The following is a 24,293-nucleotide window of genomic DNA, read 5'->3' on the forward strand; positions in this document are numbered from 1 at the left end:
GATTTTCTATAAATTACCAGAAATCACATCTGCAGCCATTCCAAATACAACAATACTTGGGAGCAACACTCAACACACAAAAAGCGATTGCCACGCCAAGTCCACAAAGAGTAGAAGCGTTCCAAAATATAACATCAAACATACAGCCAAACCAACACTACCAAGTAAGGTTTGTAATGAAACTTCTAGGCATGATGTCTTCATGCATAGCCATTGTCCCAAACGCAAGATTACACATGCAGCCTTTACAACAGTGCCTAGCAAAACAATGGACACAGGCACAGGGTCAAATCCAAGATCTAGTGTTGATAGACCGCCAGACACACTTCTCGCTTCAATGGTGGAACCCTATAAATTTTTACAAAGGGCGGCCATTCCAAGACCCAGTGCCTCAAGATGTGATCACAACAGATGCTTCCATGATGGGGTGGGGAGCACACCTCAACAAGCACAGCATACAGGGACAATGGGACAATCAATAAAAACAATTCCACATAAATCATTTAGAACTGTTGGCAGTGTTTCTAGCATTAAAAGCATTTCAACCACTAATAGCCCACAAACACATTCTTGTCAAAACCGACAACTTGACAACAATGTATTATCTCAACAAACAAGGAGGGACACACTCGTCACAACTGTCTCTTAGCCCAAAAGGTTTGGCATTGGGCAATTCACAATCACATTCGCCTAATAGCACAATACATCCCAGGCATTCAGAACCAGTTGGCCGACAATCTCAGTCGAGATCACCAGCAAACACACGAATGGGAAATTCATCCCCAGATCCTACAGGATTACTTACTACGCTGGGGAGCACCAAAAATAGACCTATTCGCAACAAAAGAAAACGCAAAATGCCAAAACTTTGCGTCCAGGTACCCACACCCTCAATCCAAGGGCAATGCGTTATGGATCAGTTGGTCAGGGATATTTGCTTACTCTTTTCCCCCTCTCCCACTCATTCCTTATCTGGTAAACAAACTAAGTCAAAACAAACTCAAATTAATTCTCATAGCACCAACCTGGGCTCGCCAACCGTGGTACACAACACTGCTGGACCTATCTGTAGTACCTCATATCAAATTACCAAACAGGCCAGATCTGTTAACTCAACACAAACAACAGATCAGACACCCGAATCCAGCATCGCTCAATCTAGCAATCTGGCTCCTGAAGTCTTAGAATTTGGGCACTTAGACCTTACGCAAGAATGTATGGAGGTCATTAAACAAGCTAGAAAACCTACTACAAGACATTGTTACGTGAACAAATGGTAAAGATTTGTTCATTATTGCCACAATAATCAAATTCAACCACTACATGCTTCCGCAAAGGACATTGTAAGCTACTTATTACACTTACAAAAGTCTAAGCTAGCATTCTCTTCAATTAAAATACATCTCACAGCAATATCTGCCTATCTGCAGATTACACATTCAACATCGCTTTTTAGTATCCCAGTCATAAAAGCATTTATGGTGGGATTAAAAAGAATCATACCCCGAGAACACCACCAGTACCTTTGTGGAACCTTAATATTGTACTAACGCGACTCATGGGACCACCATTTGAACCCATGCACTCTTGTGAAATGCAATACTTAACTTGGAAAGTAGCCTTTCTAATAGCTATCATATCACTTAGAAGAGTAAGTGAGATACAAGCATTTACTTTACAAGAACCCTTTATTCAAATACATAAACATAAAGTGGTTCTCCGTACAAATCCCAAATTCCTACCAAAGGTTATATCACCATTCCACCTAAACCAAACAGTGGAACTCCCAGTCTTCTTTCCACAATCAGACTCAGTAGCCGAAAGAGCCTTACATACATTAGACATAAAAAGAGCACTAATGTATTTCATTGACAGAACAGAACAAAATTTCGTAAAACAAAACAATTGTTCGTAGCCTTCCAAACACCTCATGCAGGTAATCCTATATCCAAACAAGGCATTGCCAGATGGATAGTTAAATGTATTCAAACTTGCTATATTAAAGCAAAAAGAGATTTACCTATTGCACCAAGAGCACATTCCACTAGGAAAAAAGGCGCCACAGTGGCTTTTCTGGGAAATATACCTATGACCGAAATTTGTAAGGCAGCCACCTGGTTTACGCCTCATGCATTCACGAACCATTACTGTGTAGATGTGCTAACAACACAACAGGCCACAGTAGGACAGGCAGTATTAAGAACACTATTTCAAACAACTTCAACTCCTACAGGCTAAGCCACTGCTTTTGGGGAGATTACTGCTTATTAGTCTATGCACAGCATGTGTATCTGCAGCTACACATGCCATTGAATGGAAAATGTCACTTACCCAGTGTACATCTGTTCGTGGCATGAGACGCTGCAGATTCACATGTGCCCTCCCACCTCCCCGGGAGCCTGGAGCCATTAGAAGTTGGATAAAAACTGTAAATTTGTAAATAAATAGTATTTTAATACACATTATGTACATACATACCTACTCCATTGCATGGGCACATTTAATATATTTACAACTCCTACCTCACTCTCTGCGGGGAAAAACAATCTAAGATGGAGTTGACGCCCATGCGCAATGGAGCCGAATGGGAGGAGTCCCTCGGTCTCGTGACTCGAAAAGACTTCTTAGAAGAAAAACAACTTGTAACACTCCGAGCCCAACACTAGATGGCAGGATAATTCACAGCATGTGAATCTGCATGCCACTAACAGATGTACACTGGGTAAGTGACATTTTCCATATATGATTAATTAAACTGGGGGCTTTTACACTTTCATTTCAGGGTACTTAGTTGCTCCCTCAGCAGAGAGTTAGTTTCTAACTATTATCCCTTGTAGGGAATGTGTAATGCAAACAGCTTCTTGGAAGTGTTAGTGTACTGTTTAATCTCTGTTCAAATAGGTTTCTTTATGGGGATTCTGCAGCACTAAGGGTGTTTTGTTTACTAGCTCCTTCTTGTACTGTCAAACAAGGTAGCTGTTGATCTAAACTAATTGTGGTGTACTTTCTATTTTTACCTATAATAGGGTAGTATCAGTTTTTATTTTTAACTTTTGATAGATTGGATACTTTAGAAGTCAGAAAGTATCACCTTGGGGACCATAGTCATCACAGTTTGATGGATTTTCTACACTTTGGTGTAGACATTTGTATGGTGTCGAACATGTTATTCAAACAGTATTCTTTTCTTTTCCTGGCTTATGTCAGTTTACCATGGGTCTTCATTGAGACATATCTCTCTAGATTCTCTTCAGTCTCTTGTATAGAATAATTAATATTAATGGATCTTTAAGGGGTGTCTTGTGTTTTTGCATTGCATTCAAGATGTCCTTTTCAGAAAGGTTTTACCCTCTTCAGGGGTGGCACTTCTTCTCTATGAAGACATAAATATCTGTTGTGCATGAGGAGGTTATATGTTAATACCTCTTCCAGGTACAACTGTAATAATTGTTACCTGACTCTACTTGTGGTAGGTTGGGTTCACACTTTTATAACTGTTGTCATAAAACAGAATGTACAAAATGGAGCGGGTTCTTTTATTTAAAAATTCAGAGAATTTCCAGTTTTTGGGTTATTTGTCCCTTTTTTCTAGTTCATCTGTAGATGAGTCTTAATCATTTTAAAAGTCACGTTCTCACCTTGGCTTCAGCCACACTACCAAGGCCCCTTTTTCTGCTATATATATATATATATATATATATATATATATATATATATATATATATATATATATATATATATAGTTGGTTGCTGCACATAGGCGGTTGTTTATTATACTCCTGCGTCAGTAGGTATATATATATTGAGAACACCTTGTCATCTCTAGCTACTTTTCCTGGGGAAAAGTATAATTATATGCCAAATGGTTGCTATTGTTGTCTTCATCTTCTTTTTAAAGTGGGCAATTGTATGTTTTCTCTGCAAGAAATAAGTATTCTATGTGTGTCTTATGGAATAGGTCTAATTAGGATATTTCTTTATATGGTAAGAGTTATTGCTCAATAGCATGTTATTCGGATGTGTGTTCCATCAGGGTAGATCATGTAGTTTAGGTCTACATATGAGAACCAATAGATTTATCTTCAGTGGCTCAGTTGGTAATATTGTCCTACGATCATGGGTAGTGTTTCTTACCACGTTTTCTTTGTCTTTATGATGTAATTGCTGTGGTTATTTCCACAGTATTGATGGGGTCTTCGTGTAGGGGTTTGCATTTCATTGAGGGAGCAAGTAGCTTAATATTCATTTTGTTAGTTTGCCTCTAACACCAATTGGTCATATTTACATGGATTTTCTTTATTCCATGCTTTGACTATTTATAACTCCTTATCCATGGTTCCTCCCACGAGTTTTATGTTGTGAAATATGTTAGAGCTCATCCACTTTCTTATGAATGCCCTTTTAAAAAAAATATTTTAGACCGGTTTTGTTTTAAGAACATATTTTAAATATTATCGATCATGGGTGATGCTATCTCCATGCTATTAACGTTTTTATAAATTTTTCATACTGTGTCCTTTACACAGTTCTTTTATTAAAGAGTATGCGATTACTCACAGGTATTCTTATGAATGCACAGTTTATCTATGTTGTACTAGACCAGTTTCTTCTGGTAAGAGACTCTTAATATTATTGGGTTGTTTCTGACACATATTTGACATTCTAACAAGAATGAGCTTATTCCCTTATTTTTCATGCATTATGGTTTTATTTACCTTTGGTTCCTTCCAAAGGTTTTGATGTTGTTGAGTATAATACTCACCTTAATTATTATGATTGTCCTGTCTTTTCTTTTTTTGTTCTACACCAATTTTGTGATACTTAGAGACTTTTTTAAAGGTCTGAGTTTGGAGTCCCTCTTCTAGATTAGTACTATAACTTTGGTATCTGATTCTAAAGTAAGGAATCTGCGGTTAAATGTCTCTATCAGATGAACAAGTTACTTACCTTTGATAACACATTATCTGGTAGAGACACGATCTAGCTGTAGATTCCTTAACAATCCTCCCGGCTCTGCAAACTGAGTCCTCTTTGATCTCAAGAGATTTCTTTATGGAAATCAACAGCTTGAATTAAGAATTCGGTGATTATTTGTCACAGGGGTGTCTTTTATTCTAGCACACTGTTTTATGAAGCAGTTGCTATATGTGGCTCCACATTTTGAGCACAGAAAATAGTCACAGAAGAAACTGACGTTGGCGAGGGGGTTACATAGACCCCGTTGACGTCACATCCAGTGGACAATGTTGAGATGGAGTTGCGCTACGTGCTCTTCCGACACGCAAGATGTGATATGCTAAAAACTAATTTTTCCAGATCCAGGCTGGCACCTGGGGAAGATTCTAAAGTAATGAATCTGCAGCTAGATCTTGTCTCTACCAGAAAATGAGTTATCTAAGGTAAGTAACTTGTTCTTATTGCTCCATCTCCATCCTCCCTAGCCTTCGGGGGAAAACAGTCTAGTTATAGAGCCGTTGTCCATGTGCGTTACCAGCCAGGAGAGCAGTCACTATACCTCATGATTTAAAAGACTTCTTCAAAGAAAAACAAGTTGTACATGTCCGAGCTTAACACCAGCTGCCAGGAGTATGCTGAGTATGTGAATATGTAGCACTAAAGAGTAACTAACATTTCCTTTCTTGTTTATCATTTCCCTATATCTGACAGTGTTTTGGTTCTGCATTTCATCTGCAGTTGATGTTGGAATTGCTTGGTTTGTCTCATTTTTATGCTTGATCAACCTCTCATGCAGGGGTGTGGAATTTATTAAAATATCTACTTGTCCAGGGGACAGGTTGCTTCTCAAATCTACTTGTCCTGTAAAATGATCTACTTGTCCCTTTGGTGCCATGTAGTGTGGCACCAAATTATGGCAGCAATCTCATTATGTAAGAGCTCTAGAAATAGCCTCTCTGATTATGCCAGGGCTACTCCCACAGTAGGGCTTGAATGCTTGCAGTTTAAATCCCTACTGTAGCAATTTCCTTATTTTGCCACCTTTCTGCAGATCTGCATACTGGGGCTGGAGGAAGCAGTAAGCAATAGTTCCAGGGCTGGAATGCCTTTGAGTCTGCAAACCTACTAACCTGCACGTTTTAAAGATTTTCACCAGCTTCTCTCTAATATTTTCCCATAATAAGAAAGGTTGGGCATTTACTCCTGACAATGGCAGAATTAGTACTTCTTCCAGGGTTGGGAAGAAAGTGACTGGAGGGAAAATGAACTTGCAAATGCTCAATAGATTTTCACATGAGCAAATCTACACATGCGTATTTACCCATGCTAAAATACAGTTCACAAATATTTTATAGGGGTACGACACATACCATGGGTGAACTTTTGTGACTTTAAGAATTTGGGGCCACATGTAGGTAGGTTCAGATTTGCGACCCGCAAATTGCGAGTCAGAGCGACTCGCAATTTGCGAGTCGCAAATACGAATGTAGGATGGTGTCCCTGAAACCATCTGTGATTCGCAAGGGCTTCGTAAATGCCCCCCTCATGAATAATCATGAGGTGGGTTGCAATTTGCGACCCCCTTGCGAATGGCGGACCTCACAGGGATGGTGGCCTGCTGGAGACAGCAGACCACCATGTCTGTGACTGCTTTTCAATAAAGCAGTTTTTTTTTTTTTAATGTAATGCAGCCCGTTTTCCTTAAAGGAAAACGAGATGCATTACAAAAACGAAAAATAAAACGTTTTCGTTTAATTTTTTTTAGAGCAAGCGGACCACTGCCTGCTCAGAATTTTTTTTTACTGTGACATTCACAATGGGGAAGGGGTCCCATGGGGACCCCTTCCCTTTTGCTAAAGTGTTAGCACCCATTTAAAATGGGTGCAAACTGCGAATGGTTTGCGCCCGCAAAACAATCCTACATTGCACTGCGAGTCGCAATTAGGAAGGGATCACCCCTTCCTAATTGCGAGTCGCAAACCCGTTTTGCGATTCGGTAACCAGGTTACTGAATCGCAAAACTGGGTTTGTGCATCGCAGTGTGCTTTTTGCACGTCGCAAACAGCGAAAGTCGCTGTTTGCAACATGAAAAAAGCTACCTACATGTGGGTCTTGATCGCTAAATAGGTCTGGTGTTAACAAAGACATTTTGTTTTTATTAAACTTCTATTTCTCTCATTCGTCTGGCTTTACTGTGAGTGATCGCATTCTGCTCTTCCACAAGGAGCATATTGGCACACAAAGTAGTTTTGTTCAATGTCAGGAACTACAGTGGCAATCAGTGACGTAACGAAACTGGAGGGTGCCCCTTTGCAAAGAACATGGAGGAGCCCCCTCTCCAGACTCACTCAGGGCAGGTGCTGTCTTGAAGGGGCACCCTGGAGGGAGGCTGTGGGGCCTTTGTTATGCCACTGGTGGCAACGTGGGCTTTTAGAGTTTGTTACAATGTTGAGGGCCTGGTAGCTCCCACAACAATAAAGTATTACAAAAGCCATGTCAAAACAAGACACGCATTGATGAAACTAAAAGACTTATAAAAATATGTCAGATCAGTTGGCTTTGTCAGTGTTTGTTTATTTTCATGCTTCCCATAATCGTGTTGAAAATGGTTACACTGATTTTCCATTAGAAATATTTTTGGGAAATACTAGCATGCATCAAAACATTTTACTAAATGACACTTAATTTGCATCTAATCAGAGAGCATTCTGGGAGCATTATACTTAGCCTCATAGCCTAAACTTTTCAAACATGTCTATACATGTTTTTTTTTTTTTTTTTTTGTACTGGAACCAACGTCAGTAGTGAAGTGTGACCTTAAAACATTTATTTACAGCACTCAGCCTAATAATGAAGGCTTTCAAATAATGAACCATAAATACAAGTTTGAACAGCATTATCTTTTGGAAACACATTACCTCAACTGCAGAGAGTTCCACTCTCTGTAAACAGGCAGCCAAAGGGTTTGTGCTGCAGAGGGTTGGGCCTACTTGTCCCAAGGACAAAGTAAACATAAAAATGTGTTGCCCTTGACCCCAAACAAGATGTCCAGGGCGTCGGGCGATAGGAATTCCACATCCCTGTCATGTATGTTAAACTTCTATGATAGTCTTTCTGAGTGGATGAAAACAAATAGGAAAACAAATACTGTGTAATGGGTTTATTATCTTTTATCATACGTCACTATCCTCCACTTATTCAAAGGATAGTGATTAGCACTTCATACACTTTTCTTCTAACTTCGCTCTCTGTATTCCCAATGTCTGGTGTGGTGAAACAAAACGGATATACGAAATTGGTAGTGATTTGAAAGCAAGGTGCATCTGTTCCTCTGATGAATCCGGTGCACTTATGCATATGAAGTTTGCTGTACTATGAGTGTTAAAGTACGATGACCGCAGTTTAATGCCTGCACTATAAATTGTATTGGTCCAGTGTGACACATGGGGATGATGATTCTAAAATGAGTATTCTGCAGGGGGATAGAAAATCCATCATAAAAAGCAATTCATTTGCTAATGGACAGGGGTTTCTTAAAACTACTAATTGTACTTTCTGAACTCTACGTATGAGTTTCTTAAATAAATAAAAAAACAAACACCGGAAAGCTTGTTTGTGGTAAGGAGACTCCAAAGAACTTGAATAGGTGAAACACAGACGTAAAGAACCTATGTCAGAATAGGGTTTTTAGTAACTAAAATATAACAATTTGAAAGTATTTAAGTTTAAGAAACATTTTCGTAATAGACCATTGAGAAGTTGCCATAGTTGAGGAACGAAGTATGAAGCATAGTCAAGGGATTTGGTAAATAGAAATGTCACTACTTTTTTTGCAGTTTTCACAGAGCTGCATGTCCTTTACAGAGGCAGGGATGCTGTGTTAAAACATGTCTTGTCTTCTATTGCGTGACAGAGGGACTGTGATACATATAATATGGGAAAGAGACGAATTATAGATATGCATGAGAATATGTTTGTGTCTGTGGGTGGTTTTGAGGGGGAGAGACTATTGTTCTTTTTCACCAACACTGGTACTGCTGTAAAGTACTGTTCTGTATTCTTTCTCTGGATATGGTGTGCACCTGTTGAAAATCCAATACAAAGCGTTTAAAAAAAAAAAATGTCTTGTCTTCTTTGCCCTTCAGTGACATTAGTTGTCTGGCAAACCAATCTGTTACATTGTTTGGACTTTTTTTCACCTATTTGTCCTCCTGTGTTTTTTGGAAATTTAGGAAATGTCATGGTTGCAATAATGTAGAATGTTTGATGGTGCCAGTAATCTAAATTTGTATAATTAGCTTTTACAGAATAGCAGGTGCTGTGGCAACCTTCTTGTGAATACAAAATAATGTTAACTCGGAACCCCATGTAGTCATGCTTTGTCGAGGGAAAAAGATTTATTAAAGGCTCTTTCTAGGCTTTAATTCTACAGATATATTTTGTACATTTATTAAATACAGCTGGTAACTGCCAATCTCCATTACACTATTTTTCTTGTTCACATAAATTCAGGAAAACTTAAGAAGTAATTGTTAAACCATAAAATGAATTCTGAAGTTTTGTATATTTTCAATAATTGATTTTGCATTTTGATGTGGTTTACAGAAAATCTTTCAGCAAAAGAACTTAAAAAGCTGATGAGCAAGCAAAGAAGGGCGCAGAAGAAAGCAAAACTTGAAGAGGAACGAAAGCATGCTGAAAGAGAACGGCTGCAGAAAAATCAAAAGAAAAAAAGAGACGAGGAGGAGGAGGAAGCCAGTGGCCCTAGAGAAGAATTAGTCCCTGAAAAACTGGAACGGGTATATTCAGTAGGACTTTAATTTGAAGAATATATTTTTGTTATTTATGATGGTCTCCTTTAAAGCATTGTAGTAATGCTAAACATACCTGGTTTACCTACTTCCCCATCATGGCTATCTGAATCTTGTCCCATGTCAGTTCTTTCTTTGCGAAGAATGAGCCCCTTGCACTCTTCCTCTGTACCTCATCTTCTTAGCCCTCTCTTTTTTTAAGGACTACATGCCAATGAAATGTTCCTTTGTTCCTTATAGTATTTACTCCCCTTAAGAAACCCCTTGCACTTTTAAGGATTAATGAATATTCTACTTTGTGGTGGATATTTATCACAGCAGTTTCCTTACATTGGAATACTCTCCAGGTGTCAGACTGGATCTGGAAGCTTTTCTTTAGTACTCGAGTGCACCGCTAGATGGTACTGTGTGGTTCCATATTGGCTCCGTAGCTCCCCAAAAGTGACGCAGCGAAGCTACATATAAGTGCCACCCCTGCTCCCTGACGTTAGCTTGATTCTTGCCTCGGCCATCCAATAATTCTAAAGCAAATCCCTTAGTTTCCCAGGCAGTCAATGATGATGCAGAAGACTGAAGCTTTTAAGGAGGCCATGTTGTGAATGTTAGGTGTGTTTCTTGTGCACCCTTGGACCTCAAGGAACTGGAGGGACCCCTAATATTACTGTCAGTGAATCATTTCTCAACAATCTGACCCCTAAGGTCTGCCTTGTGTCCCATATTAACTCCAGTGCAAACTTACATTCTGACTCAAACATGCACTTGGACCTTTTACATTAAAACCAGTACTGACACCATCAGCACCAGAAAAGGGTCTAGTGCTAATTGTGATGTTGGACACCAAACCAACCTCGGCTCAGTCTCAAGCAGTGTTGCACTGTGAGATTACAAATGAGGAACTAGTTGTCATACAGCCTCTACTGGGAACCTCTACCAGGGAAACATGCCAGTAGAGGCATAGTTATTTTTTTGGCTCTGATTCCGAACAAGGGTCACCCCAGTATGGGGTGGAGGTAGTTTTCCCCACTCATTTTACATATTATGTACCTTTCCAGAGGTTGGACTTGTCCCACGACTTGATTCACAAATGGAAGAAAGTGTCTCCTTTGTGTCGTGGTCTGGAGGGAAGCTGAGGCCCTAGGTTTACAGCTGCTCTTAGTTGAGACCAAAACAAATGTACTTCAGAGATATTGCAGCCTGGGCCAGTTATGCCTGAGCCTCTGCTCCCCTTTAACAAGGCCCTGACCAATACCTTGATGCCATTTGGTCAAAACCCTGTCACTGCCCACTGGTCAGTTTGCAGGTGGCATGGTGTCACAGACCATCTCCTGTCAATCATGATTTATTTTTTATTTTTTACTAACTCCTCCACTCCAGAGAAGCCCTATGGTTCAGGCTTCAAACCAGTAAAGTGAATCCCAGTTCATTCCCCTTGGCTCCTCCATATTGGGAGTCCAGGAGGATTGAGGCATTTGGCAAGTGTATATTTCCCTCCTTCAGTCTAGTGTTGTGGTCGGTTAATGCTTTGTGCTTATTGGGTCACTACACTTGTGCCCTGTGGGCCATGGCCAGTGGAAGACCTTCAAGCCTCCCTGACACAGATATTTCATGACGGACAAGATGTGGCCAAATAAGTTATTTGCACTGAGCTAGATTCTACTGGTTGGCACCAGTGTTATGGTCTGATCAGACACATGGCTTTGTGACACAGGTTTTTCTTTTAATATGCAAGCCTTTCGCTTCGATATACCTTTAATGGCTCATGCCTTTTTGGTAAAAGTGCACATTTTGCTTTGGAACGCTTTAATGAACATAGAGCCACAGCTTCTTATATGGGTCTGTTGACCTCTGCAAGTAGTTTTCACACCAGTTTGAAATGTTCATAGGCTATTCAAGTGGGCTGATGTATATAAAGAAAGAATAGTAGTCACCCCCATCCTTTTGAGAAAGTTCACATCTGGCAGGCAGCCCGAAGGCCAGCAGGGCATCAGTCCTCCCATTCTCTCTTTCCTGCTGCAACAGCCAAAACACCTATTTAGTTTGTCCTAAGTGGCACATGTCTATCCATTCCACCTAGGATTGCTATTCCTGATATCCGACAGATGAATCTTACAAAATGTTGTTATGCTCACGTTTTCTCTTTGCCCAGAAAATATTCCTCCCTCATCAGAGAGTATTCCATAATAATGCCTGTCCATTCTTCTACTGGTGGCGTGATTGTTGCTCTCCATGGATGTTATCAATAGGGTACTGGACCTGGAAAGAGGAGAGGGTTGTTACTCTAGGTATCTTCTTGTGTCTTGAGTCTCTAGTCTGTTTTGGGCCTTTGACTTTTGCAGGCCATCTTCTGGAAGGACAAATTCAGAATGCTCACAATGACACGGAATCTGTCTGACCATGGACTGTGATGACTGGACGTTGTCCATGTGCTTGTAGGATGGATATTTTTATATACTTGCTGTGCAATTTAACAGATGTTACCTGAGGTTCAAGGTAAGCCAGGAGCATTTGCAGTTTGCTGTGCTCCATTTTAGCTTGACCAGCACCCTTTGGGTGTTCATGAAGGTGATGGTTGCGACCCCTTGTCTGATCTTGGGGATACCAGTCCTTCCGTACCTTGTCGACTGACTGTTGAAGATGGGCTCGACACATTTAGTCCGAGACCACCCTCCATTCAACGACTAACCTCCTGACATTTTTGGGGTTCATTATCAAAGAGGTGAAGTAGAACCTGACTCCTTCACAGTGGTTTCCTTTCATTGGAGCTGATTTGGACACATTGTAGTTCCAGGCCTTCCTTAACTGCAATGCGTCCAGGATATATTCTGGCTGTGATCCCAGCATTTCAACCTCAGTCATGGATCACTGTGAGCGCACCTTTGAGACTTTGGCCGTCTATCCTCCCACATCCTGCTTGTCAGCCCTGCCAGCTAGCATATTCAGGTCCTGCAATGAAATCTGATTTTCCACTGGGCCTTTCTTCAAGGAAATATTTCAGATGTGGTCCAGGTTTCAGAGGCGTTAGCTCATGATCTGGTTGCTTCAGTAAGATTAATCCAGGGGCAATCTGTTCCCCACCCATAGCTGACGGTGGTGATGGATGTGTACCTTCTGAGCTGCAGAGACCATTTGGGGGAGGTGGAGGCCATTTTTCTGACCTTCAAGGACTTCCAACTGTCCTTCACATGTCCTAGGTAATGTGCCAAGAGGTTCTGTGCCTCTGGAGTTGGTTGGGGCACCAGGACAATTTCCTGACCAGCAACCACTTGGCATTCTTCCCAAAAATGGTTTCACTTAGTGCAGTCCATCACCCTGCCTGCATTCTTCAAAGGGAAAGGAGTGTCTCCATTGGTTAGACCCCAAAAGGGCTTTACGTTTTTACATTGACTGTACCAAGGAACATCTTTTTGTGGTTTCTCCAGAGTGACTAAAGTAAAGGGTGTGCAGAAGAGGACCCTGTCAAGGAGCCTAGTTCTCTACATCAAGTTATGCCATCTACAGTGTTCAAGAAGCAGCCTCTGTACGGTATGAGAGCCCACTCCACCAGGGATAAGGCTGTTTCCACTATGTTGGCTCATAGAATCCCTCTCCTTAACATCTGCTGGCTGCAGCATGGATGTGCTCAGTCCTTCAGGCCTTTTTGTTCTGAGTCCATGCCACAACTCCTCTATCTGGGGTGGTACTGCTTTGGTATATGATCTAAAGTGAGTTATCTGTAGATGTGTGGCCTTCTGAATGTCAAGTTATTTATCTTTGGTGTTGCTCTTTCTGGTGGACACTCTATCTAATCGCAGATTCCTAGGTGCCCTCACCCCTTCCCATCTGTGTAGTTTTAACATCTAGAAAGGTCAAAGGTTAGTGTTCAGCACACTGGTCCCAACAATTGTTAACATTCTGCCTCTGAGGATGTAGATAGGAAAGTGATAAGAAACTGATGTCAGCACACAGGCCTGGAGCTTTATATGCTGCTACTCTCTGTTACTTACAAAGCAGTGTTAAGTCTGCATAGAACCGCATGGTGCTACCAAGCAGCGAGTGCGAGCACTGCTATAGCCAGTTTTATGGATCCAGTATTGTGCCTCTGGCATAGTTTAAGGTGAGGAATCAGCGGTTAGATGGAGTATTCACTAGAAAGAGTATTTCTGAAGGTAAGTAACTTGTTCTTTAGTTTGTGAAGACCTGTCACCATTTAATGAATCTTTCAACCAATCAGAACATCCATCCTGCCCAGTCCTCCTTATAGCAGCAACCTCTACATGAGCTTATCTTAAATTGCCCACTAAAAACTGCAATCTGTGAAAATTATCTGCCACCTACTGTGAAATCCCATCAGATAGGCAATAAAAAAAGTCACTGTTTCTTATTGGTAAGAGCACAAAATCCAATATATTTCCCAACCTGCCACAAGCAGTTTGCTTTGCTGAACCCCAGTATCTTACTTTCTGAACCTGTCTAGGCATTGCAAGCCTTGTAGTCCTCTGAGGTCCTCCTATGCAAGCTTTCTGACTAGTCTAAGAACCTGTCAATTGATGGCTGGCAACACATGCATCCCTATTTGAATGCCCTACCTGAATTTGTTTTGGAGTGTGAAAAATGCCTACATTTCCAAAAAGACTAAAACATGCCTGTTGCACAAATATGTTTTACCTCAAAGCATAATCTGCATCGCAGACTGCAGCCTCCCTCGTATTCTGAAGCTACGCTGTCATGAGTGCATTACAAACACACTAATGAATTAAAATAATAGCATTGTCAAATGTTTTCTCAAGCTTTAGTTTCTTTTGAAATATGTCACTCATTGTTTTTTCTTTTAAACTAGGTGGAAGATCCGTTAGAAGAATCTATCAAATTCCTTATGCCACTTAAAAGCCTTGTTGCAAATAACATTGACACACATCTCTTGGCATTTGAAATATACTTTAGAAAAGGTAAAATTTAAAGTATTTTCATTTGTTCCTTGTCTCGCTTTAGTGTTAATTGTTTTCATAATTGTCCTTCCTGGTAATGCTACTTCTGGACCAGGATGGGTTTCTGAGCTACATTCTTCCCTGCAGCTCATTTGTGTTAATGGAGGAAACCCTAGTCTGTTTATATGCTAAGATTAATAATTGTATGCACATCTTTATCTACTGTTCTAGTGTTCTCTGTATTATGTTTTTGTCTTTCTTGTCCAGTGCTATATGTTTATCGTCCATTGACTATGTTAACCTTTTCAGTATGGCTGTCGACCAATGGTGATGGTTGCACTGCCTCTCCAGTGATGGTTTGGAGTATTGGCCGACACTTGGGACTGCCTTTGGTACAGAACAGCAGAAGGTACTCCTTCTGCTGCTCTCTACCAGAGGTAGTCCTATCTCATTTTTATACATCAGGTTGCTCGGAAAGAGCTTGGCAATTTGGTTTTTATTTTTTTCTTTCCCTGGAATGGCAGTCAACTAACAGGGCGTCCTGACATTGTTACAGGAAAGTGAACGTAAAACAAGCAGATGGGGTAATTTTACTTTCATGGAAGCCATGGTCGAACTATATCTGAGCCACCCCTACCACTGATTCCTTTAGGAGAGGTATCATTGGAAAGGGGAGGATCTCTCCTTGCCAATGCTACCTTGGCCCAGTGGATCCCTTCTTGGGGATCGCCAGAAGAGAGTGATCCCCAACCAACCAGAGATTCACCGACTGGTCACCAGAGATGAGGGGAGCAGCCCTGTAGGCACAGGCTTGTGCTCTGCCCAGCACATTTAGTTGCTGCAGTCTTTCTGTCCCTCGGAGGTGGTGTGGGGATAGAGGTAATTATCCCAGGGGTGGGGGAGGCTGTAGGAGTTGGGGGTGGGTAGAAAGCCCATTAGACACCAGAGAACGATTATTTTTTTTTAAATATGTGTGACGTCTTAATATGGACATGGGCATGACCCCACCCAAGGTAAAATGGGGCATCAGTCTTTCTGCACCCCAGTGGGCAGAAAGCTTACTAGACTCTAGGGAAAGCTTTTATTAAAAAAACCATATAGGGGTAGAGACTGCCCACCATGGGCATGTCTGTGACCCTACCACAACTAAATGGAGGCACGAACTCCGATTGGCCTTGCTTTGATCAATTCCTGCCCTGGGCAATAGGCCTTTTTATCGGCATAAGTAGGACAACGCTGGGTGGTAAGAACTTTTTGGATTCCTGTGGATTATAGAAGTTACCATCACAAAAATGCTAGGAAAATGTGTGATTTCAGGCAGAGATTGAGATTTACAGAGCATTTTGGGTAAGAAAAGCTCATGGGATCCACACAAGACACACCCTGGAATCCCCAGGTTTGCGCCACAGTACAGTCTTATATACCGCAGCAACCCCTTTTGCATACTTTTCAGTGTAACGCTGTAGTACACAAGTAGGGGACCGTTCTTATTGGGCCACATGTGGGAACTCAATGTGGTAGGAAATTTGTGGCTCCTCACAGATTCCAGAACGTTGTCACCTAAATGTGAGGAAAATGTGTGTGTTTTTTGTTTTTTACCAAACTTTGACGTTTGCAATGGCTTCTGGGTAAAATTACGTAGTGAAAGCCACGCAAGTCATGCACATGAACTCCCCCTAGTTGTTAAGTTTTCAATAATGTACAGGTTTGCTAGAGTTCCCCTAGGTGCCGCCTGAGCTACAGCCCAAAATAATCCACAGCTACCCACTTTGCAGCAGACCCATCTTACTAACCAGCCCAGATCTTGCAGTGGTGACCTATGCATTGCTTCTGGGTTGGGAAGGCCATCCTGGGAAGGTGGAGATAGAGGCATTTGGTCTTTTGCTGAGGTCTGGCTCCATAGGAACCTGCTGGAGCCGAGAAGCATCCGCTTTGCATTGAAAGCCTTTCTGCCCTCCATCAAAGGTAAGCTGGTGTTCATTGACAACACCACTGTCATGTGGTAGTGCAAAAAGCAGGGTGGAGTCTCTGGAAATAGCTCGACCGCCAAGGGAATTTTCTGGTAAGATATTATCTGGCAGGTTCCTTGAACGCTAGAGGGGACAAATTAAGCTATTGTGCCTTGAGGATCATGAATGGCATTTACACCTGGATGTAGTGCAGGGTCTTTTCCGTGAATAATGAGAACCCTGACTCAGTCTCTTTGCCACTGCAGAGAATGTGCAGTGTCAACACATTTGCATTTTGGGAGTTTCCAAGGATCCTCTCACCCGAAAATGCGTTCCGCAACGAGTGGAACGTGGGACTCCACCAATTCCTCTCTTGCCCTGAGGTATGAAGAAGATCAGGACCTACAGGACCCAAGTCATCCTAGTAACTCTGGAGTGGATACGGAGTACGGTATCCCAAACTCCTGGGCATGAGCATCTGTCCTCTGATCAGGCTTTCGGGGAGATCTCTCTATCACATCAGGGCAGGGTCCTGCATCTGGGCTTGCACAAGCTCCCCCTCTATGCTTGGAAATTGAGCAGCAACAGCTGTTTGCTTTCAACTTTTGTCTAGAAGTAGTTGATGTCATCGTGGCAGCCAGGCATTCCTCAACCAAATCTCTGTAAGCCTTCCATTGGGATAGGTATGTGATCTTGTGGGCTTCTAAACAAATTGACCCTCTAAATGCCAAGCGTCTGAAGTCTTATTAATGTTTTCCCTAGCCCAGCAATGCCTTGCTTTGGACGCTGTTACAGGATACTCTTCCAGACTTTTTATGGTTGTTGCACTGTTGTTATGCAGTTCCACAAAGAGTTACAACATATGTTTACCACTTCCCCTTTTGTAATGTCTCAGTGGGACAAAAATATGGTCCTCCCATTCCTAACGTGTATGCCTTTTGAGCCCCTACACAGTTCAATTCAGACTCCTTACCCTCAAGACAGTCTTTCTTGTAGCTATAACATCAGCGTAGCAGGTCAGCAAGCTACTGACCCTTTCTGTCAGCCAACCTTATGACGAGCTAGTCCTCCAGACACATACTTCCCTACTTCCAAAGGTGGTGACTCCCTTTTGTGTTGGTCAGAACATCAACCTTCTGGTGTTCTTTGCTCCACCTCACCCCTCTAAGAAGTGGAATAGGCTTCTTTATGGATCGTACCATACACCAACAAGTGGGCCACCAGATCCTTCTTGGGCTTACAGGTAGTGAAGAGAAGCAAAACTGTGCAGAAAAGGACTACATTTTGCTTGATCATGCTCTGCATGAAGATCCGCTACACAGTGGCCAAAAAGTAGTCTCTTTGGGGTTGTTGGGCTTATTCTACCAGAACCAATTTGCTACTACTCTGTTGACTCATTGGGTGCCGGTTCTAAACCTTTGTCAAGCTGCTATGTGGATGTCACTCCATATGTTCACTGGGCACTATTGTCTGAACAGCTAGGTACGGCGAGAAGAGCATTTTGCCTGCTCGGCCCTTCAGGATGTCCTAGTTTGAGCCAGTTTGCAGACCACGTAGGAGGTATTGCTTTTGTATCTATTCAAAAGGTGAGCAATCTGCGGTTAGATGTCTGTACCAGAAGAATAAGTTGTTAACTTTTAGTAATACTGGTCTGGTAGAGACCATAGCTAACCACAGATTCCTCACTGACTCTTTCACCTCTCCATTATATGAACTGGTCTCTTCACATAGTAAGATCCGACTTCAGTAATCTGCAAACTGGTTACAACCATTCTATTCGGCTCTGCTTGCGTGAAAGTTTCAAGAAAGCAACTGATGTCAGTGCACATGGGTGGCACCTTTATAGGGCCGTACACACCACATCTTGCATGGGACAATGTTGATGTAGAATCACTGATGCAACCTGTTGACATGCAGGGGTATTGCTGAAAAAACATTCTGGATGCAGTCTAACTTCTCGAGAAGTATGCAAAAGTTAAAGAGACTGTGCTTAGATAGTCTCTACCAGAAAGAGTGTTACCAAAGGTAAGTAGTTTATTTATCTGAGCCCTTCATCTTGAGCATTGCTATCAAATTACACTTGAGGTCCTCTGTCTGAGTTGGCCATTAATGCCGGTTTGGCACACAAGGGAATTTGCTCCTAAATTGTCATTAAAAACCATGCATCATTTTTTCTTAGGCCTGGCAGCTTTCACCACAAAACTTTTGTGAGGTAATTATATTTTAATGTGGAAAACAATAATATTCCTTGTTTTGCAAAACAAAACGGCTACAAATTATGTATTACCGTGGTATCCTTCCCTGCTTAAACCCCATTCCTAACTGCAGATCTCATTGGAGAGAGGTAATACCACACGAGGGGAAGAGCATAAAATGTTACAGCTCTTTCCTCTAATGCCGTTATCTCGCAACAGTGCCGAGGGTAGTAGTATTGAAAGAGATTAATACGTTACCATCATGTGATGTATACATGATATCACTCCACTCACTCTAAATTCACTGACCTGTTTTTGATACTTTGTTTTTCTTATGTGATACAATTTGGACTTTAGAAGAAAGTTGTTGGCATTTGTACTAAAGCTAATTCAATGATTGTGTTATCTGGCTACACACTATCGGAAAGGACAATATTTAACATTCCTTTTACCAAGGTGTCTGATCATCCCCAGCTAGCATATCTTAAAAGGATGTTATATACAAAAGCATTAGGTTCAGTAATTGACAATGATAGGCGAACAAATGTGATTTCTATATTTTATCCAGTACACAAATATTATCGTAAACATCCCTCCTTTCCGAAAATGAAAGTATTAAACCTGTTTATTTTAAGTTTATAATATTTTGCTTAAACACATCATTGTGTTCACATGAAATATTAATCCATGTGTTTAAAGCTGTAATTCATTCTGTATTATTGCCACTCACATAGGTTCCTATTTAGTTGGTTATTTTTAGTTATTGGATTGCTTTTGTGGAGCTGGGAAGTTTTTGTATTGAGGAAACTGGAAGGAGGCATTTTTATTTAAGTTAAGAGAGAGTGTCGGTTTTCTGAAATTAAAATCGCAGTTCCTCTCTAGCAAGTCATTTTTTGGTTACAGTACCCAGATATAAATATCATGCTTAATGCTGAACGTTTTCCTTTATTTTTCAAACAACTGTCGATAAGCACAAGGTTTAGGATGAAATGGTGGATTTCTTTATTTTCGAAGCGTACCCTTGTAAAACCTATAATTTGTACTACTTTATAACATGTTGGATTTAAATAAACTCTAGACAAGTCTTTTTTGTTTGACAGGAAAATTTTTGCTGATGTTGCAGTCTGTCAAAAGAGCTTTCCCTATTGACCGCAACAACCCGTGGCTTCATGAATGTTTGATAAGATTTTCAAAAAGTGGTAAGTTAAGGAATGTACAACAGTTGGAATTATTTTGCAGCATCTTTACCCGAACTTCTAAATCATTTGCCAGATATTTAGCTTAAGTGGTTAACTATTATGCAGTGAAGTCAATCTGAACCTGGTTTCTCTTGCAGTGACTGATCACAGTAATCTTCCTGAAATTGTAAGCAAGGTTTTAACCCAAGAAATGAAAAAAATATTTATGAACAAAGACCTGGAGCATTTTAATGACGAGTTTCTGAAACAAAATTCTACCTCCATTCAGCATCTGTTGTCAGGTTTGTCATTTTTATTTTTTCAATATCAAGGTATGACTTGCTGAATTGTGTCTGAAATGTTTTTACCGTAAAACGGGAGCCTACTGTATACAGAAGAATCAACTGGGCTCCAGTTAACTTTAATTTCACTACTTGTTCTTCCTCACTCTTTTGCCTTAGACTGCTTAGCAGCCACTTGGCCTGGTCAACTATGCCAATGAAGAAGCATTTAAGGCATCTGCATAAGTATTACCAAGGGTTTCTCTAGAGGTATGCTTTTGCTCTTGAATGCTTTCCTAAGCACCCATTTATTTTGCTTGTAGTTTTAGAGGCCCTGGCTTACTCCCACAAACTTAATCTTTAACTTGTTGTTGTACTGGAGGGAAAAGCTTCATTGCTTCAGCCGCATTTTTAGGATTGAGCGTAAGTGCTGTGGCCTGTTGTAATCACTCTGTAGGCTTTTTACCACGCCCCCTCATGCTCATTCTTTGTTCTGCTTGTCTTAAATGCTTAATTTCTATTGGTGCATTTTGTGAAATGTCCCTCCTTTGTGCGATGAGTTCCCTCCCAGGCGATTTCACTAAGTGAACATTTTTGTTGGCAATTACACTACGTCACGCTTCCTCCTGTTACAGCGTGTGATGGCCCCTCCTCTGGTTTTGGTTTGCCTTTCATCCCAGCCTTGATCCTTTCTAGACATTCACGCAGGGAGCCAATAATTCTCACGCTCATGGCAGCCATGGCGCTTTGAGTTGACTTACTTCTGTCAACTGTTTTACTTTTCATTTTTAATTTATGTGGCAACAAAAGTGCAGTTAGGAATTTACAATGCTACTAGCTCTAATTCAAGCAAACATGAGACCCATTGCATTGCAAATGCTTGTTTGTAATTTTTTTTCATTTCTTAGCTTTTCCTTTCCCATTACCTGCCTGTGGCAAAAGAATAACTGGGCACCACTTCACCTTTGCTCGTTGACACTCAGGTAGCTTAGCAACCACTTGAGCCAGTCAACACGACCTTTGAAGAAGCATTTACAGTTGCTGCTCAACTGCGCCAAGCACCAGTCTTCCTGGCTGTTACTTATACCACTAAACATCTCATCATAGGAGGTGCTACGAAGGTAAGCACTCCCCCTTTCTATATATTTCAACCCAGCAACACTTTGTGAGGGTACTTGATCACTCTCATGTCTTCTAATCTATGCATCTTAGTTTTTCAATTTTCTGTTTCCCAATTCACCTTTCCTCGCTTGACAGAATGTAAAGATATAATTTCTCATAGAGTTCTCACAACTTGTCTTTCTGTCAATTACTCCGACTTCATCATTAAGGCATCATTTCCCATCACATGCTTAGTCATAGGTCACAGCCACCAACTTCACTAGGGCTGTTTTCCTTTTCCTTAGGAACTCCTCTTTTGTTCTTTATATGCACAATAATGCCAGCCATATTGATTCTGGGATAACTTCTTCCTTTAACATGATTATGACTCTCAAATTAGAGCATTCCTAAACCATAGCTGTACCAGACATGTAGCACACTGGTGGTTTAGCGAAGGTCAAACAATACTGAAAAGCAGCAGAACACTAGTATGGCAGACACTGCCACACTTAGGCTTAGCCAACTATTTTATGGCTATTAAACACTTATACAAATTAATTAAGAAAGCCAGTCTTTGTCATATACCATCCATATCCTTGAGGTAGTCACTGATCTCCCCTCCATCCCTGTTCTGCCTACACCTTTAACCTTGTTCTTGATTACATCTCTACTGTTCTAACTTCTGTTTCTAACACCTCTCTCCATAAAGGCCAAGCCCATCTGCTTGAAATTTGACCAATATCGTTCCTCTCCACAAAAAAAAAAAACTCCGCCTACATCACTATTCTGAGCAACTGTAGCTCTATCCCCCTCCCTAACTTTCCAGTAAAAATCACTATTTAATTCACCAAAGGAGGGTTCATCATCTGCCTGGTGCTAAGGCTGCCTTACTATTGATAGTTAATGATACCAGGCTCATCCTGGATAAAAGTGTCAGCACTGCTCAGATCGTATCCGTGCCACATTTGAAACTGTTACACTTTATGTACTTATCCAGAACCTCTGTAGTGTAGAGTTTATAGTCATCATCCTTCAGTGTCTTATCTCTTTTTTGTGCATGTGGACTCAATCAGTACAAATGTCCTCTGCCCTTTCTCCGAACCCCAGCCCAAACCCGTGACTCTGACGCTCATGCCAGATGATATTCCGCAGGGCTCTACCTTGAGAGGCTGCGGTTTTCATTCTCTATCATATTCTTGACGGTCTGTGTCTAACCTCTCTTCCTTTGCATTCTCACTTTAGTCCTACATAAATGATACCCAGATCTTGTCTCATTTGGGGGCAAATTAGGTAGCACTTCTGACAAATTAAAACAACTCCTCTCCCTACACGCCTGATGGATGAACAGTTCCCTTAAAATTATTTGCAATAAACTGATATTCTGCATCCAAGAGCTCTTCCTTCCTTTATCACTTTCTAGTGGCTCACTGATGTAAGTTCCCCACCTTCTCAATATAACTGTGCATGACATACGGTTGTGCATGTTGACTTTAAACTCCTCTTTAAAATAAAGTAACAGCTTCTTTTAACTTCGTATGTTAACAAAAATAATTTTTGTAGAGACTTCGAACTGCAGTTTCTTCACTTTAGAATTTTTCTCAGACGTCAGAATGGATCTGGAAAATTTTGAGCAGCACCCCTGCATACCAGTCGGTGGCATTGATCAGCTCCATATAGGCACCACCTCAGGACTGCCATCAGTTCCTTTCTTTCTGTGCCAACCGCACAGATGCGGAGAACAACCACGTCATTTTTTGACTTTTTGTTGACATTTTTGAGCTTTTGTTCCCAGTGTAATAAGGAGATATGTTCTTTGCAAAACTTTCAGGTTTCAAGCCTTGCAGGATTGCAACAGGCAGATGTCTGTGTTCAATCACCACTTGGTCTGTCTCTGGTGTCGGGACACAACTCCAAGGCCTGCGCTGAATGCACGTCCATGCGTCCAAAGGCAATTTGAAAGCAGACAGTGAGGTACGACAGAAGAAGCCCATTAACCCACCCAATACCAAAAGTGAGGCAGTAAACTCAATCCGTTCTAGTGAAGCAATCCGATATTCATGAAAGGGGCACTGCAAACTGATTTTAAGGTTTGTACCTTTCAGTTTCAATGAGATAGAGTATTCTTGAAATACGATGGTAAGGGTTTGAATTCAGGTTTGTGTTTAGCAGGCTCCCAAGACAGATCTAGACAAATAAGAAAGAAAATACTTATTTAGCAAGGAACCATTACTTCTGCCTGGCAATGCTGAGAGCTCCTTCAGGAATTTTAATATCCTGTAAGTAAGTGCCGATACTCCTTTGTTTGCCATCAGATTTAGATACAGTTATGGGCACCCTGTGCCTACTAGCAATTGCTAACTCAGTTGCTGCACAGGTGTTGCACAGCAATCTTCACTGAAGATTTATTTTAATAGAATGCTGACCCATGTGGTCATACCTGAGGCCGCTTACTCTATTCCTTCAGGCACTACCAGTATCTTCAAATTGCATTCCTCTGGTATGCTGGAGTTCTATAATGCATAACTTTTCCAGGATTATGCCTTGAAAGGGGTAGCAGTTGGAGCTCTAAGTGCATAACTTGGAAAGTTGTGTTAATTAATAAAAAGTGATATTATGCTTAGACAGTAGTGACAATCTCCAGATGTAGTTTTAGGTATTTTTTGTGAATCAGGACATAAGGATCCAGAAACCAATAGCTAAGCTTCACACAAGGAATAGAGTGCATCTGAGCTATTTCTCTACATGCCACTCCTGATTTGAACATACTCACCAAATGATCATGGGCCAAGCATGGCAATGGTTCTTCTTTGTATCTGTAAAACTGTAAAGATATTCAAAAAAGAGTTCCCTTCACTCTCTATTGGAAACCCAGTTTATAGTTTACCTTTGCAAGGACAGATCATAGGAACGTCCTTAGC

General features: G+C 41.1%; 1 protein-coding gene across 4 annotated transcripts in view; it reads left to right on the top strand.

Annotated features, from left to right (window-relative positions):
- Nucleotides 1-24,293, top strand: part of NAA16 (N-alpha-acetyltransferase 16, NatA auxiliary subunit) — a 476,406-nt gene that overhangs the window by 395,651 nt on the left and 56,462 nt on the right. For all 4 annotated transcript variants that reach the window (XM_069205334.1, XM_069205337.1, XM_069205335.1 and 1 more), the window contains 4 exons: nucleotides 9,562-9,755; nucleotides 14,584-14,692; nucleotides 19,916-20,014; nucleotides 20,152-20,295. In XM_069205334.1, the coding sequence (XP_069061435.1) occupies nucleotides 9,562-9,755; nucleotides 14,584-14,692; nucleotides 19,916-20,014; nucleotides 20,152-20,295 (546 nt within the window). The remainder of the gene's footprint in view (nucleotides 1-9,561; nucleotides 9,756-14,583; nucleotides 14,693-19,915; nucleotides 20,015-20,151; nucleotides 20,296-24,293) is intronic.

This window comes from Pleurodeles waltl, chromosome 8 (genome assembly GCF_031143425.1).
Source record: "Pleurodeles waltl isolate 20211129_DDA chromosome 8, aPleWal1.hap1.20221129, whole genome shotgun sequence".
NCBI lineage: Eukaryota > Metazoa > Chordata > Amphibia > Caudata > Salamandridae > Pleurodeles > Pleurodeles waltl.